This window comes from Hakea prostrata, chromosome 2, assembly GCF_041222555.1.
Source record: "Hakea prostrata isolate BN-2017 chromosome 2, UWA_Hpros_2, whole genome shotgun sequence".
Classification (NCBI taxonomy): domain Eukaryota; kingdom Viridiplantae; phylum Streptophyta; class Magnoliopsida; order Proteales; family Proteaceae; genus Hakea; species Hakea prostrata.
In genome coordinates this window covers 12,363,941-12,381,575 of record NC_142601.1, presented here as the reverse complement: position 1 = coordinate 12,381,575, position 17,635 = coordinate 12,363,941, and the positions used below count along the sequence as shown (strand labels likewise).

The window sequence follows — 17,635 nt, the reverse complement described above, 5'->3', positions numbered from 1 at the left end:
TGTGTGGTTTATTAAAAATAGTAAAACTTATTTTCTCTCTGGTGGACGTAGATAGAATTTTACCGAACCATGTTAAATCACTCTTGTGTGTATTCTTCTTCCTTCTTGGTTGTGCATCTATTATCCCTCACAATAACAAAGAGTGCCACCACTTTGATGATGACTAAGACTCCAATCTACTATATTTGCAATAATATTATATTTTTCAGGTTATTATTGTCCTTGATCTTTGTGTTGGAAAACAAGATGTAAGGTCTTAAAGAAGAAACAAAATGCCAATGGAGAAATGCTTCTAATTTGGGAGGAACGGTTAATTGAGTTGTTAAAAAATTTGGAAATGTTTAAATTGACGAGGTACCTACCATATATCCTCATAGAATATATGTATCTCGTGCACGGATGAAAATTTAATTAATGATTAATGTAGTACTCTTTCATTAAGTTAGTGTTTAAGCCTTGCGTTTATCATGATTTAGCTAAAGCTAATTATAACAGATGGACTATTTTGTTTTCTTCTTAAATTTATGTTGGAAATTATACCAAAAGGATAAAGGATATTCTACCCTTAACAATTAGTAGAGTTTCAAACTCTTCTCCCCTTTGGGCTCACCTGCCCATGGGCCAAGGTTTTCCTAATCCATATGGGTTGTGGGCTACAAAAGATGGGTCCTAATTGTTGATTTATTTGAGTTATTCTTATGTTCACTTAAAAATATGTAAAAGAAGATAGAGTGTAACCCGTAGGCTAGGGGTGTCAATTTTCAACCCAAACCGTTAAAATCGGACCGAACCGGCCTGTTATAGCCCGAACCGGCCCGAACCGATTCTTAATGGGCCTTAATTGGGCTGAGGGTCCTCAGCCCGAACGATTTCGGGCTGGCCCGGCCCAGCCTGTGTGTGGCCCGTCAACCCGTTAGTCTTTTACATAAATAAAATTAAAATATTAAATGTAATTTTTTTTTTGGTATTGTTCAAATGTAATTAATGATCCATGAATTTCGGTGTTTGAAACGTTGAGACTCAAGTTTGAGTAGTTGATAGTTGAGTGTTAACCCGTTTAACAATTTAAGTTTTAAGTTTAAACTTTTTAAATTTCAAATTTCATTTAGTTTTATTATTTTAAATTTTAAAAGTCTTAATTGATAATTCTTAACTCTTAAGTCTTAATCTTAATCGTTAACTTTTTGATTTTTAAATTTCATTTAGTTTTATTATTTTAAAATTTAAAAGTCTTAATTGATAACTCTTAAGTCTTAATCTTAATCGTTAACGTTGTTTCACCGTTTACACATGATAGAAAAATCTAAATTCTTTATTTTTTGAGGGTGGAGGGTGGAGGGTGGAGGGTGGTTTGGATCAAGCTAATGCCATCGCTTATCGTTGGATCTATTTGGAGTCTTCATCCTCTATCTTTTGTAGTTTTGTGTGTGAGAAACTAGGATTTGGAGTTGAGGAAAAAATAAAAATAAATTTCAATATTTATTTTTAATTTAGTCCAAACCGTTAGCCAAACCGAATCCAAACCATTAGGCTAAACCGTTAGTCAACCCGAACCCAAACAGCACCAAACCGAAACCGCACCGAAACCGTTATCTTTCAAATGGGCTGGTTTGGGCTGGGGGTTTTTCAGCTAGAAACCGTTAGGCCCGGCCCGAAACCGCTCCAAACCGCACCGTTGACACACCTACCGTAGGCTGTGTTTGTTTGCAAAGGTGGGGTGGAAAAAATAATATGTGGGTCCCATGTGTAGTGGGGTGGTGAGGGAGAAGGAAAGGAAAGGAAATGGTTTTGTAGAAAAGTGATAGTAGTGGGTCCCACTTTTTACTTTTTCTAACTTTATCACAAAGTCCCACAAAATATGTGGTGTTTTAAAATGGCTTGGGGTGGGAAAGTTAGGCTGCCACATCACCAGACAAGTTTCTTTGAATCAAGGAAACTTGTCTCCCACTTTTTCACCCCAAACAACCAAACAATCTATCATTTTGGGATTTAAGGGAAAAGTAAGAAATCTATACTTTTTTCAAGAATTTTCCCATCCATTTTTTCCCACTCCACTTTTATTTTAGCAAACAAACGCAGCATAGGGGTGGTTCAGTTGGCAAAAACCAAACGATTCCATGTAGGAGGTTAAAATTTAAAATTTTCTCATGGCCAGGAGTGAAGCCCCGCATATATTAATTATATAAAAGCTACCCTGAGGATATAGTCGAGTGCGCCTGAGCTGCCTAGACAAACCTTAGATCCAAAAGCTGTTGATAATGACAAACTTTTTTTTTCTCTTCTCCTTGCGGTCATCGATCCTATATATGTTTTTGGTTGCTAGAAAGAATCGTAGAACAATTCTATTTTAGTTAGAGTTTTGGGTAGGACAATTTCTATCATGGTATTTTCAAACAAGTTATATGATTCAATCATGTATAATATTCTAATCCAAGGATACCATTAAACTTATCATAACCCTTGAATTACAATATCCTGTGGCTGAATCTATAAAAAAAAAATCAATGAAACAAGTGGAAAAGAGTCAAACTCGGGACCTCATACATACATGGAACCTTGGAAACAAAGGGGTCCAACCAAAATAAAGTAGCTTTTTTTTTTTTTTTTTTTTTTTTTTTTTTTTTTTTTTTTTTTTTTTGTATTTCCCTATTTTTTAAATTTTTTTGGGGTTTTTTTTTGGCCTTTTTGGGGGAGGGGGAGTAACAAGCAAAGCTGCTGACCATATCTGCTAACCCTATATATTTTTCTTTGATCTAAAGCAGCTGGACCAAAAATCGAGGTTCCCCTTGGGCCCATCAGCCCAAGCCCAAGCCCAGCCCATTCCCTTCCCCCTTCACTTTTACACATTCAGCCCACCCTCCCTAATAGCTTTCCCACTTGGCCCATGTTCCTGTGGGCCATTCTTCCCACCCGACTCCTTTAGTTAACCCTAGCCTTCCCATTTTCTTCTTTGACCCTGACCTCAAAATTGAGAAGGTAATTAATATTGAAATCCTCATATTTTTCTTTTTCTTTTTTCTTTTCTCTTGTAGTAAGAATGATAATATCGATACAAATTCCAGATCCTCTCCACCCCGACAGATCTTTTTTTTTTTTGGTAATCAAACTCTTTATTTAAAGAGACGGACTAGCCAAGGGAGCGAGAGAGCATAACTCTCGCAACCAAGGAGAGGAAATAAGCCAAGCAGTCGCGTCCGAAGAGACCGGGGCTTTCCGGGCTAGGAAATCCGCAACAACATTAGATTTCCTAGATATATGGGCCACATTACAAGACATAAAGGTACTACATAGTACTTTAATATCATCCACAATGGCTGCGGCAGTTGGAGGTGGTCTTGTTGAATCTGGGTGATTAATGCACTTGATCAAATTCTAGACAGTCCGACTCCACCATAATGTGATCTCTACCATCTCCCAAGGTATGAAGAAGGCCCATTCTCATAGCTAAAGCCTCACCCAAAAAAGGGTCTTTAAAATGGGCTGGTTCAGATAAAGCAAATATTGGTTCCCCATGTGAATTTCTCAGAACTGCGCCCAGCCCGCCCATATCAGAGTTGGGCTTGAGTGCTGTATCAGTATTAAGCTTCACGAATCCATTTGGGGGTGGACCCCAAGGCCCTGAAGATGTATATGTGAAATGGGTGCCTCTATCTGAACTTGGCAACATTGTATTTGCATATTTGAATTCTTCTAAGGCCTTACAGGCAGCTTGAGATACCTCTTCTGGGGTCCACTTCTTTTTCTTAAAGATGAAATCATTCCTTGCTAGCCATATAAACCAACACATGTATAGGCATAGACCTTGGAGCTCCTTAGTAGTGCTCTTTGACACTGTCTTAAGCTGGGAAACAGTAGTGATCCATTTCTCTAGTTGGAATGGGCCTTTGTGAGGGAGAATATAGCGCAGTGGGCTGAGGAACCAGCATGCTTGTGCAAATTGGCATTCAAATAATAGATGGGCCACAGATTCATGTGAGGTGGCACATCTATTGCATGTAGGATCAATTGGGATATTCCTTCTAAACAGTGCATCACCTGAAGCAATACCTCCAGCCCAAGCTTGCCATACAAAATGTTTCACTTTAGGAAGTGCAAAAGCTTTCCAAATGAATGTCCATTGGTCAGTGGTCATGAGCTGCCATGTGGGAATATAAGATGTAGAAGGAAGTGTTACCTGAAGGCTTGGTTGCTTATCACTGAGAGTGTGATAGACTGACTTCACAGACACTTTGCCATCCTTAGAGCCCGCGGACAGATCATTCCTTCATTATCTAAGTTAGGCTGACAAAGTACTTTAAATCCTCTCCATTCAGAGTTTCGATTTAAATTTCGTTTTTGACCATCTGTCTCGCTTTCAACAATTTGTGAGACGGACGGTCGAGATTGAAATCTCGATTGTTGGCAACAGATTCTGTGTATTTAATACGCAAATTTCAAGTCTCCCCCCATCCCCACTCTCTGAGTTGAGTTAGACAGCATAACTAACTAATTTTATATAATGAAAAGGATCAATCAATCACCCCCAATATACAAAAGAGTGGGTGTTGGGTTCCAATATTTTCTATAGTATTGGTTCTACATGATTGGTTAAAAATATGAAAAACCAGAAGTTCATTTATTAATTGAGTTTTTTTGGGATGAAATTGTAGTTTTTCTTTTTGCCCAAATGAATTAAATCATAATTAACTGAGTTGAATACACTTTCAGAATCGTTGCTTCTACTCCTCGTTTATTTTGATCATCCTTCTTTTTCCTGATAAAAATGATTATGTTTTTTCGCTATTTGTTTAAAGTAGAAGTTGAATTAGGGCCACTGCGAAATTGCAATTGTGACGATATCTTCTTCTCTTTCTGTGAGAGCTTGGGACTGCAATTATCATGAGGGAGAAGTGCGATGCTATAGATGTAAACATCTTGAACTGCAAAATCAAAGTTCCCATTTGCAATTATATTGCTCTCCTCCTCTTGTTTTCCTTTATCGATGCAACCAGAAAAGCAACAGCAACGGCTACAGCTCCCTCTTTATCTTCTTCTCTCCCAAAACCACCTCCTCTTCCTATTCTACCTTTGCCCTCAGCAGCCCAGCTCTCATGGCAGCTGAGAGATATGGCCCTTTTCCTCCATTTTGGAACTAATACCTTCACAGACTCTGAATGGGGCACTGGCCACGCTGATCCTTCCATCTTCAACCCAATCAGACTTGACGCCCACCAATGGGTTAGCGTCGCCAAGAATGCTGGTTTTTCCCGAGTGATTCTCACTGTCAAGCACCATGACGGTTTCTGCCTCTGGCCCTCCGCATATACCGATTACTCTGTTCGGTCCAGCTCCTGGAAGGATGGCTCTGGTGATGTTCTAGCTGAATTGGCTCATGCTGCTAGAGAGGCTGGTATCGATTTGGGTATCTACCTCTCGCCTTGGGATCGTCATGAGGCTTCATATGGCAAGACTCTTGAGTACAATGAGTTCTATATGGCCCAGATGTCTGAATTGCTCACAAGGTGAGAAATCCTTGAATTCCCCCTTTCTTTTTTGGGGTTCCTGTCAGTATTTGACTATTTTTCTTAAAAACCCTCCTTCCATTATAAGAAGAAATTTTGTTGGTGCTGTTGGTTTACCTGTTCTTGAGACTGATTAATCAATTCAATCTCCTGGTTTCAAGTAGGTCTGGGTTGAACATTCTATACCCAGATAGTGAAATTTGTAGAAGAAAATGGGGGAAAAAAAGAACAAAGGAATTCTTTTCGATTAAAATTCTTATTTAAGTTGAGATGCTTGAGAACACTTCCAATGACTTTGAACAGATATGGGGAGATCAAGGAGGTATGGTTAGATGGTGCTAAAGGAGAGGGAGAAAAGAACATGGAATACTTCTTTGATTCCTGGTTTAGCCTCATTCATCAGTTACAGCCTGGGGCTGTCATATTCTCAGATGCTGGTCCAGACACCAGGTGGATAGGAGATGAAGCGGGTGTTGCTGGCTCCACTTGCTGGTCGCTCTTCAACCGAAGCTCCGCCAAGATTGGTGACACTGATACTCAGTGAGTTAATCTGACTTCATAATTATGTCATGAGTTTTATCTTCTTCAGGTTTTGTTGAACTTAACAACTCTTTAATAGACTCCAGCAATTTCCCAATGACTGCTAGACTTCGCAGAGAGACTTTTATTCTAGTAATGGGGATAATATGTCTGTTTTTAATGTGTTGGTGGTCTTATTTTCATGTTATCTCTTTCGGAGTTTTATGTCTTTATGATCTCAAGCCACATTGATGAAATATAATTAAGTTTATGGATGTCATATTCAGGAGTGACATCACATCTCAGTCTTTCTTGATCTGTCCTTTGTTTTGTGGTATTACACCCGAAAGACTTATAGTTTGTCTACTTGGGATACTGGGAACTTTGTTCACTTAAACTTCCACTAATCACAGGTATTCTCGTGGAGGAGACCCATATGGTCATGACTGGGTTCCTGCTGAGTGTGATGTATCCATCAGGCCTGGTTGGTTTTGGCACTCTTCTGAGAAACCAAAGTCTGCAATCGATCTGCTTGACATATATTATAAATCAGTTGGGAGAAACTGTCTCTTTTTACTGAATGTCCCACCAAATTCGTCAGGTCTAATATCAGCTGAGGACGTTCGAGTGCTTGAGGAATTCTCAGAAATTCGGCGCACCATATTCTCCCACAACTTGGCCAAGAATGCCATTCTCACTGCTAGCAGCAGACGTGGAGGCATCACTGAATCTCGGTTTGATCCGTCCCATGTCCTTGAAGAAGGCATTTCCTCTTACTGGGCACCTGAAGAGTATAAATCTGATTGGGCGTTAAGTTTGGACTTCGGTGAATCTATGTCATTTAATGTGCTGCAACTTCAGGAACCCATTCAAATGGGCCAGCGGATTATTGAGTTTCATCTTGATATTCGTACTGAAGAAGGTCAGTGGAAGACGGTAGTAAACGGCACAACCGTAGGATACCGAAGGCTGCTGCGATTTCTGACCATAAAATCACAGTATCTCAGGTTTGTCATTGACAAGTCCCGGGCAGACCCACTAATTTCTTATATGGGGATTTACTTTGATCCTTATTCCATTATAAATGATGCATCTGGTACAACCTCACCACTGCACTTCAATGGCACCGGAGTAATTCAGCTGAAAGCACACAACCACTCTCTCAGTTCGAAGATGTAGATTATGAATTTGAAGATTGTGGTAGATCAATTTTTTTCACCCGTGCAGAAGCTAGAAACACCGGTGGAGTGAAGAGGCAGAAGAAGTTTATGTGGTCTTATGTAATTGATTGTAGATTTGTGTAAACATTGCAGTTAGCCAGCTTCTGCACTGTAACTTACTGTTTATTCCTGAAAGGCATGTTTGTAAGGTTTAGTCTCTTCCAATGGCATACTTTCTGTTTTGACACCACTGAGATTCCCCTTCTCCAATGTTTAATGGGCTTTGATGCGTTTGAAGTCTCTGGCTTTGAGACTCTGAGTTTTTAAGTTTGGTTCTAATGGTCTGCTGTACTTGTTGAGAACATGGATAAAAAAAAATCAAAATTTATATGTGCTCTCTCATCTCTGAAGGCTTGAAACATTTTTATCATGGTTGGGATGTGTAATGACAGTCAACCATTTGCCAGATGTCATGATTGCATTCTCAAAAACTTGTCTCATTCCTCAACAACTTTTTTAATTAATCATTTTTTATGGATAAGGAATATTGATATGAAGATTGCTTCCAAGAGGTCTTCTCAGTTACTGCATATTGGTTGAGGACAACCTTGAGAATCTGTGGTCAAAATTAATGTTGATCTTGCTACTTTGGGTGTACCAGGACCAGTTAGCTTGGGAGGAGAAAGAAACATGTGGTTAAGGTTCTTGCTGCTATATGGGCAATGTATTGTAGTTTCTTGAACTTATCAATCATGGCACATTATGGACTTATATTATGCAAACCAGTCTTAAAAATTATTGATGGCTATTAATCTATGTCCAACTGAATTCTTCAAGTACACAATCCCAAGAAACAAAGTTCCCTCTCCACCTAATTGGAAATTTCCAATGACTGCTTAACTCCTCCCTGAACTGAAGGTTTAAATCTAAACTTTGCAAACTTTCAACCACACCTACCCATCATCAAAAAGAGAAGAATTCATTCCTTACAATTCAAATGCCATTTCAAATCCATCTAGGAGTGTTCTGAAAGAAAGAAAAAAATTCCCAACTTCATAGAAGAAAAATAAGTTCAGGAGAACTGGAACAGGGGGATATGAACTATTTGGACCTTTGGTGTAGTAGCATTTCAACTAGTTGAAGCCTGAAGGGTTGTTAAGGGATAAAACGGGAAATCTTGTTGGAAAGGGCAGGTTCAACCGAGGTGGTTGAGGAAGGATATGCGAGTCCACTTAAGACAGGATCCCCAGATACCTAAATTTATGGATTAGAAATCCAATCTAACCTTAAAAAAGACCTCATAGGTCAGAAATCTCCTCTGAGATGCTCAATGGCTTAGAGCTTTTCGTTGCTGCTTTGTATTGATGAGCGCGTTGAGACCACGTGTAGCTATTTTAATATCTACTGTCGTGTCTTCCTTCCTGTCTCTTCTTCCTCTGTTATCTCTATCAGGTTCCCATCAAAACCCAAATCAATCTCCCACTCTCTGTGTCACTCAAACCCTCTTGCTCACTCTCTGCAACGCTTTCTACTCGGAATTCTTTCCTTGGAGAAAGAAATGGCAATGTTGAATTTGGCCATTTCCAGTCTCAGAGCAAACGTTTACCCATCTCTTTTGCCTTTTTCGTCCTTTACCGATGCCTCAATCAATTCTTCTAGTGTCTCTTTCTCGTCCTTTCCCTTGGCCACAACAAGTAGCAGACGAGCTATCTTCAGCCCTTCCACCGCCTTCAAGACTGAGAATTTCCAAGGACTAGATTTGACCCTACAACAAGACAGAGAAGAAGAGGAAGAACTAGTAAAGAAGGAACCCACAGAGACCCTCTTGTATTCCTTTACTCCTTTGCCTTGGCTACTTGTGGCTGCTCTTCCTGGAGGTAACTTTTTTTCCCATCTGCATTTCTGTTTATCTTCCTTAGTGTCGTTTCTTCTATTTTCCTTTCTGACTAATCTTGCCTATTGGAATGCAAACGCAGCTTCGACTGTGAGATCTTTGTTTGGGCCTTTCGTTGAACTGGTCAAGTCTTTTAATCTTCCTGATTGGTTAGTCCACTGGGGTCATCCTGGCAACATGGTATGTATCCCATTTCTTCACTTCTGCTAAAAGAAGAAAATCTCTTCTTTTAGAATGGTTCCTCATTTGCATTTACATCATCTCATAGGCTAGTGGTTTGCTTAATGTTGGTTTTCTAGTTAACTTATTTAACATTGGCAAACTTTACAACCATGATAACTGTAATCTGAAATCAAATCCCCCCTTCTCTCTGTTCTATTTATATAGGCTGTTGTTCTCTTTGCTATGGGTGGTTATGGAACTTACTTGGGCTTCCGGATTCGGTTCTCAGATGATGTGGTAAATTCTCATTTATCGAATCTTCTTAGTTGACAATCACTGAAGACTGCATTTATTATTGGTCCTCCTCACATTTAAATTCTGAGCTTGATCACAAAATTTAAAAGCAGTTAACTCAATACTATTGAAAGCTAATTACATACATCATTTCAGGAGGAGAAGGCTAAGGCTAAAGATTTACACCCAAAGCTACTGGCTGGAATGTTTTTCTTCTTTGCTCTTGGAGCAACTGGTGGAGTCACATCTCTACTCACTTCTGATAAGCCTATCTTTGAGAGGTACACATTAAAAACTTGGTTTTCTTTTTTTTGGGTGATGTTAAAACTTGGATTCCAGTGATCATAATTTTGTTCTAGTCATGTAAATTAGTAGTGGTGAAGCTATATCAATCCCAAACTGGAAGTTTATATACTGTCCTCATTTGTCTTTGCTCCTCTCTCTCTTTCCTGATATTTCTTTTTGCAGTCCACATGCTATTACAGGTGCAATTGGGCTTGCTCTGTTGACCATACAAACCATTTTGCCCACATTATTTGAGGTAATTGCATCAATAAGTTTTACAATTACATATCTGCTGAAAAAGGAATATATTATTGATTTGCTTCATGAAATTAACAATGTTTTTTCCTAGCCCCCATTTTTCCAGTAGCTAGACTGTTCTAATTGGTTTTTGTTTTGTTGGAAGAGTATTTTTGAGACAAATCTTTTTTCCCCTTCTTCTCTAGCTCCTCAAATCTGCTTCTTTTGTAGGGAAATCCTGGACTACGGAATGTTCATGGTATCTTAGGTAGTGGAATCATGACTCTCTTTCTCATCCATGCTGCGCTTGGGCTACGGCTTGGCCTCAGCTTTTGATTCTTTTCCCAAACTAAAGCTTTTTTTAGGATTCATTCAGCTTACCACTGTAAAGTTCATCTAAATATTAGAGAGCTAAGAAATTGTCATTTCTGATGAGAGAGATGGTGTTGATGACATAGTTGTATTAATGCCTGTTTGGTGCAAATTTCAATAGCATGAAGCATAATTTTCACAAGTATGAATGCAATAAAGTTATTCTTTGAGTGTATCTGTCATTTCTATTCCATTTAGGGCATATTGCCATGTTATTCACTGGATTTGCAGTTCCTGTAGGATTATGGTACTGTTATCTCTCTTTCTGTCAACCCACTTCCCCCTTTCCCTAAAAAAAAAGGTCACCATCCTTCCTATGTACTTCACTGAACTTCAAATAAGGCCAAGTTGGTATGCCCTACACAGTGTCAGAATCAGAATAATCCTGATTATTCTCAGTGTTCAGAGACATAATAGAGTTAAAGATCCCCTTTCTTTCAAAATACCAGTGTACCAAATGCAATATTCTTCATTTTTTACGAAACAAAACTATTTGTGTAAGTGGATCCACTTCAGAGGCCTTGGCCTTCCCTGAACTAAATGGAAGACCCAGGCTATGGAATTCAACTCTGCTTAGATTGATCTGGTTGCACAGCATAGATTTTCCTGAAGAAGATTTAAATCCTAGAGAATGGTAGGTATCTCTGTAGCTGGTTGAGTGATTTAGCCATATGATAGTAGCACAACCAAATTGAAAGAACTGGAATGTGTATTGGTACTGAACTTGGAACGGATGCATTATACAGCTGAACAACCAAGGTCTGGGAATAGAGGCAGGAGAGGAGGCAGTGTTGGATTTCAATCTTATCTAGCTATTGTTCTAGACTTTTTGGTGAACCCTGTATATCTTCTCCATATGCTTCTCAAATCTTGATACAGTTTGTTTGTTTGGAAAAGAGCTTCATGCACTTATGTTGAGCTCCTAAAGCACTTTTCAATGAATACCATTTCTTACATGTAGAATACACAAAGTGTTATGCTGTTGCTACTTGGTGAAATTTTAAAATCTTGAAAATTTTGGTAGAACAAAAATGGCCTTCCGAAACAAGTTTTATAACTTTTCTCTCTGTAGTCAATAAATTTATTTATTCATCTAAAGAAAAACCATGCTATCCACTTCAGTGTCTGAGTGGTTTGCATGTTAGGATTCAAAGGAAAACAAGTTGGTTCGCGTTGAAGAGAAAAATAAATGTTTGTAGTCTAGTGTTTTAACTTTTAAGTGGGACAATCGATTTATTGGTCATAAAATGATAAAATCTTTTAATTCGAAGGTTGACATCCATATTTTCTCTTTGGTATTAATCTTTGTTTTTGTGAGTGTATCAAAATAGTTTATATAAAAATATCATACATTATGGGGTCTTATCTTGTATTCCTTTTGATAAAATCTAAACATTTATGCTCGTTCTTATCTTATAGTATTAACACGGATTTCTCGGGTTTGACTTATCTATAGTATTGCCTACATTGTAAGATTTCTAGTGCAACCACACAATGCATAGAGTTAACACTTTATTAAAAATGCTAATTGAATAATAAGAACAAGTTAGGCAAGTTTGATTTTGGGTTCGCATTAGAAAGAGATATTTTTTTGATTTCCAGCTCGTCCTTGCCATTAGATAGGTACGAGGACACAAATCACCATCTATTGCCATGTACCACTAAGGCTTAAAAGAGCCAAATCCAAATCTCTTTCCCTACATATATTTCATAAAATTAGCTTTTGTTTTTTTTTCGTTTAGTTCTTTTATGTGAGAAAGAAAATGTTTACATACTATTAGTTTCCACATGAGATAAGACAACTATTCATCATATAGAAGGTGCCCTCATAGGATAAGAGAATATTCTAAATGACTAGCCAGTCCAGTCTTAGGGATTAGTTAACAATTGAAGGACACCAATTGTATTGTATTTTTAAAGTCTTTTCCTATTCATAACGACTCATAGAGTCATATAGCACATAGCTTTTCCGGACAAAGAGCAGCAGCGCAGCTAATTGTGTGCTGTGTGGTGTCTGTCCCCGCCGCGTAGGGATATATTATTAGTCAATTTTGCATCCAATAACAGATGAACACGTTTACACGCCCCGCTCGCTTTCCCTCCACAATCAGAATCAGATCGTGTATTTTCGTGTAGGTGTACTTTCCAGTTGGCTTCAAACTGGAATGTAACAAATTCTCCGAAGCCTCCGATCCGATTCACGTTCTCCTCTAGGCTCAACAAGTACAATACGCGCTAAGTTAATTTAATTTAATTTAATAATAGAAACCAAAATAAGAAACGCTCTGGATACACTGTTGTCGGTGACGGCTAAGTAGTGATAACACGCGCAACCCAAAACGGGAAATGCTCAGCACTTAGCATTTGGTGTGGATTTAAATTTTTTTTTTTTTAAAAAATTTTTCATGGTCTCTCACATGATTCAATGGCTATTAACATGGTGATGTATCCAAAATCTGCTCAGTTTTTAGATCTATGATGGATGACCTACAAAAACAATCGCCATATGTGGCTCGATTGCTGGAGTTCAGGAGTCCACCTCCGAAGGCTAAGTCAGCTGATGAACTGATCATAATAGGCTTTGTTTGAGCACAGAGCAAAAGTATGAATACGAATATTGAGGATACGATTCAGATACCTCTCTTAAAAGTAGGTTGTATTTATATAAGGGTTTACCCTTGAATCTCCTTCGTTGGATTTATTCGAACCTTCTCCGGGTGGCCGTCCAATTTTAACGATTAGATCCGTTGGCTCCGGATAATGGATAACTACACGATCATAGCGTGACAATTACCCAAATAAGCACGATCTTTTGCTCCTATAAATGTCGTTTAACCGTCAAGTTGCGATCCAGTTGGCTCCGAGACACGGATTCGGGGTGCGTGGTCGATTCACTTCTTCCTAGTATCAAGTAAACCCGGCCAGCACGGATGCGGGTCGATTCACTTCTTCCTAACCGGGGTTGAGGGTCCCGATTCGATCGTGATTTCTCCTGTATCACATGGATTTTTTCTTTTTTCAACAGATTTGCTTCGCATTTGTTTGCAGGAATAAAATGTGGTGGACAAAAACGGGTGGAAAACTTGTACCTTTATTCTACAAAATTTTAAACTATGATCTGTTTTGATACTGAGATGGAAAAATGACAGATAATTCTTACTGCTGTGGAATTCTTGTCTGGGCTTGTTTTTTCCACCCAATACCCTCTCAAAATCCCATGATTTGAAGTTTTTTTACTCAAAAGCTTTCAAGAAACAACAACATCGCATTTTGAATAGCCTAAAGAAGTGTAGTTTCTTACAAAAAAAAAAAAAACATAAGTAATTTTAAGAAGTTAGGTGGTGAGGACAATGCTTATTTTTGGTTTCATCGTAGATACCTTCTATTAGATCTCATTCTTTGCCCCTAGATCTCATCTAGGGAATTTAAATTGCGAAATGTGATCACTTTTTATCTCATTATTTTACATGGAACTATGATCCTCTAACTGGACTGGATTTTACGTGTTCATTTTACTTCTCTAATTTAATGTATTTCCGTTTCTTTGGATGACAATGCTTGAAGCAACCCTCTTAACTTTGAATAGAAGATTTCTCCAAATTAGTGGCTTTGATTTTATCTAGACCTTCTTTGATTGATTGAGATTTTGTCGAAGTTCTTTTTTTATTTCTTCAATTTTTGTGAAACTTTTTTTCTCAACAACCATATTAGAGGTGTTGGTTTTTGTGCACCTTGATGTGCAACGACAATGCCACAAACCGATGATTCTATTTTAGATGGACTGCAAATGAATTTTCACGATAAACATCAAGGGATTGCTTAGTTGATAAAAGATGAACGCCTTATAGTATGACATCAAGAATTTGAAATCTCAATTTACATATAATATAAATTATATTTAAAAACTATCACTCAAAGATAAAAGTTAAGGTGCATGAACGCTAGATCAAATGAAACTCAAACTCAAAAAGAAGGAAAATAAATTCTCAGATGGTCAAAGTTAAAAAAAAAAATTACTAAATAAGATATTTAATTTAATTTTATTCAAATAAATTCTATTTTTGAAAATAATTGTCAAATCCTACTTTTCTTTGACTTGTTAAATTTAAATGCTAATTCAAAAGTTAGAGATTGTTTACTTAAATTTTAGGAATTGAATTAGGTAAAAAAAGTTATTTAAAAAGGTAAAAAAATAATTACTATATTTATATATAACAAAAACTTGGTGAAGATAATTTGATAGTTCATAGGAAAATATTAGTTGGGTGAAAAAAAAATCACAGAATTTGAAATTTAATAATTATTTTCAAAATAAAATTTATTTATGTAAACTTTTCAAAAATATCTCATTGAGTATATTTTTTTAAAATTTGACTGAAAATTTCTCTAAAAAGATATAATTTCTTGTCTATAAATGTGCAACCCACCATCTTTGTGCTTGTGGAAAATAAGTAAGAGATTGATATTAGACACTTTGATCCATACACAAAATAAAAAGAAAAAAAGAAAAATCCGTCGACAAAATAATGAAAGAATGCAACGAAGATCACCGCCCACTACAGCCGGTGGGGAGAAAGAGAAATATTAGCGCGCGTGACTGCACGCGATTCGGGAGAGTGGAAGTGAGGGAACGAGTCAGAAGGTGGATCACAGGAGTAGCTTCGTTCAAGGCACACCGAACGGATTTCTATAAAGACCCTCTTCCATTTTCCTCTACTTCCTCGTCTTACTTTCTCTTTCTCATCTCTCCTGCTTCTCCTTCTCATTCTCTTCTAGACTTCGTTCTCAGAGACAAAAGTGAGAGGTTCGTATTGGGTTCTTCACATTTCAAATGTCGCTAGCTCTCCTTATTGTCTTATTGCATTGCTTTGATCTGTTCATTTTCACTAGCATGTAGTTTCTCAAGATTTGGCTTTCTTTCGAAGTGCTTCTTTCTCTCAATGCTTGACTAAAATGGGTTTCGCTTAGATCTTGTTCTGAACTGGTTAATGTGATTTATTCGAACAATGTGATTTGGACTATTGTGTTCCCTGTTCTGCTATTTTGCGGATCTAAGATAGATAGAGAGATGTCAACAGACAAATACCAAGACCACATTTACTGTTTTGAATTTGATTTCCTTTCCTTCTTTCATTCAGTTCGATAGATCCATGTTGTCTGTTTCTTAACTCCCCTGGATCCATGTTTTAATTTGCATGTCGCATCTGGGTATTTTATGCCTTGGAAAATGAGATCTGTATCAAAATTGCTGCTTTCTGGTTTAGTTCAAAATGCACTATTAGGATCACGCCTGAGATACTATCTTAACGAGTTTCAGGTTCTAGTCGATAACAGATCACTGTGTTCAACCCAGATGCTAAAAATAATGTTTTGTAAAGTCTATAATTCATAATGTTCATCAATCTTGGTGAAGTTAATCTTATGTATTTACACCCTGTCATCATTGAATATGAAAGAACTGACTTTCTGCAATAATATTCCTTTGTTTAGATATGGATACCTTCCTCTTCACCTCAGAATCCGTCAATGAGGGTCACCCTGACAAGATCTGCGACCAGATCTCTGATGCCATCCTTGACGCCTGCTTAGAACAAGACCCTGAGAGCAAGGTTGCATGTGAGACATGCACCAAAACCAACATGGTCATGGTCTTTGGTGAGATCACTACCAAGGCCAAGGTGAACTACGAGAAGATTGTTCGAGATACCTGCAGAAACATTGGTTTTGTTTCAGCTGATGTGGGTCTTGATGCTGACAAATGCAATGTACTAGTCAACATTGAGCAGCAGAGTCCCGACATTGCCCAAGGTGTTCATGGTCACCTCACCAAGAAGCCTGAGGAAATTGGAGCTGGAGACCAAGGTCATATGTTTGGTTATGCAACAGATGAAACCCGCGAGCTGATGCCGTTGACCCATGTTTTGGCCACCAAGCTGGGGGCTAAACTCACTGAAGTCAGGAAGAATGGAACCTGCGCATGGCTTAGGCCCGATGGAAAGACCCAAGTGACTGTTGAGTACAAGAATGACGGTGGTGCGATGGTTCCTCTTAGGGTCCACACTGTGCTCATCTCTACCCAACATGATGAGACCGTCACAAACGAGCAGATCTCCAAGGACCTGAAGGAGCATGTGATTAAGCCAGTCATCCCCTCACAATACCTTGATGATAATACCATCTTCCACCTCAACCCATCAGGCCGTTTTGTCATTGGTGGACCTCATGGTGATGCAGGTCTCACTGGGCGAAAGATCATCATTGACACTTACGGTGGGTGGGGTGCCCATGGTGGAGGTGCCTTCTCTGGCAAGGACCCAACGAAGGTGGACCGCAGCGGTGCCTACATTGTCAGGCAGGCAGCCAAAAGTGTAGTGGCTTCTGGGCTTGCTCGACGTTGCATTGTGCAAGTTTCTTACGCTATTGGTGTCCCGGATCCTTTGTCTGTCTTTGTAGATACATACAAGACTGGTAAGATTCCGGACAGAGACATACTGGCTTTGATCAAGGAAAATTTTGACTTCAGGCCAGGGATGATAGCCATAAACCTTGACCTGAAAAGGGGAGGCAATTCAAGGTACTTAAAGACTGCTGCTTATGGGCATTTTGGCCGAGATGACACAGATTTCACTTGGGAAACTGTCAAGCACCTCAAGAATGACAAGGCTTAGATCAGATCTGTGTCCTGGATATTTTCCGCTGTGGGATGAAGTCACGAAGCTAAGAAGCATATGCAAGTGCATCAAGCCCCTGCCAACAAACGAGGGAGAAGCCACTTAGTGAAGGACATTTTACTCAACAGCTTTTACACATATATTGGATGTGGGGGCTATTTTTCTTCTTTCTTTAATTCTAATTTTTTGTTTTCATCACTGGTTTGCTTGTTAGGGATATCTTAAATTTCCAATTCTTTGTTAGGGAAAAGAATTATAATTTCCAAAGTTTTTAAGGTTCTAGAGTGCTAAACATTAATTGTTTCTTTTTTCTTCTCTCATGGGGAAAGTTATACCCAATGGTTGCAATCTTTGAACTTTTTCTGTGGGATGAATGTGAAAGAAGTTAAAGATAGACTGGAGGTTCACTATGATCACCGCATCTTCTTTATGTCTTTGTGAAAATGAATAAATTCCACCTTGCTACGAAGTTTCCCAGACTCTGTTACCACAACTAGGTCACTAATTCTCACATGAAAAAGAATGAATGGCTTTGGGTCA

General features: G+C 38.4%; 4 protein-coding genes across 4 annotated transcripts; 3 read left to right on the top strand and 1 right to left on the bottom strand.

Moving 5' to 3' along the window:
* Positions 1-3,352: 3,352 nt before the first annotated feature.
* On the bottom strand, positions 3,353-4,132 carry LOC149023792 (uncharacterized). Its single transcript, XM_089143357.1, has one exon. It carries the CDS (start codon positions 4,130-4,132, stop codon positions 3,353-3,355), a length of 780 nt encoding a protein of 259 aa, XP_088999483.1.
* A 554-nt stretch (positions 4,133-4,686) lies between these two features.
* Positions 4,687-7,451, top strand: FUC1 (alpha-L-fucosidase 1). The gene is made up of 3 exons (XM_089144277.1): positions 4,687-5,501; positions 5,805-6,041; positions 6,434-7,451. Exons 1-3 carry the CDS (start codon positions 4,879-4,881, stop codon positions 7,197-7,199), a joined length of 1,626 nt encoding a protein of 541 aa, XP_089000403.1. The 5' UTR covers positions 4,687-4,878; the 3' UTR covers positions 7,200-7,451.
* Positions 7,452-8,482: 1,031 nt separating this feature from the next.
* On the top strand, positions 8,483-10,898 carry LOC149023790 (translation initiation factor). The gene is made up of 6 exons (XM_089144276.1): positions 8,483-9,057; positions 9,157-9,254; positions 9,462-9,533; positions 9,687-9,811; positions 9,999-10,071; positions 10,284-10,898. The coding sequence occupies exons 1-6, from the start codon at positions 8,739-8,741 to the stop codon at positions 10,386-10,388; spliced, it is 792 nt and encodes a 263-aa protein (XP_089000402.1). The 5' UTR covers positions 8,483-8,738; the 3' UTR covers positions 10,389-10,898.
* Positions 10,899-15,087: 4,189 nt separating this feature from the next.
* On the top strand, positions 15,088-17,547 carry LOC149023789 (S-adenosylmethionine synthase 1-like). The gene is made up of 2 exons (XM_089144273.1): positions 15,088-15,228; positions 15,915-17,547. The coding sequence occupies exon 2, from the start codon at positions 15,917-15,919 to the stop codon at positions 17,090-17,092; it is 1,176 nt and encodes a 391-aa protein (XP_089000399.1). The 5' UTR covers positions 15,088-15,228; positions 15,915-15,916; the 3' UTR covers positions 17,093-17,547.
* Positions 17,548-17,635: the final 88 nt, after the last annotated feature.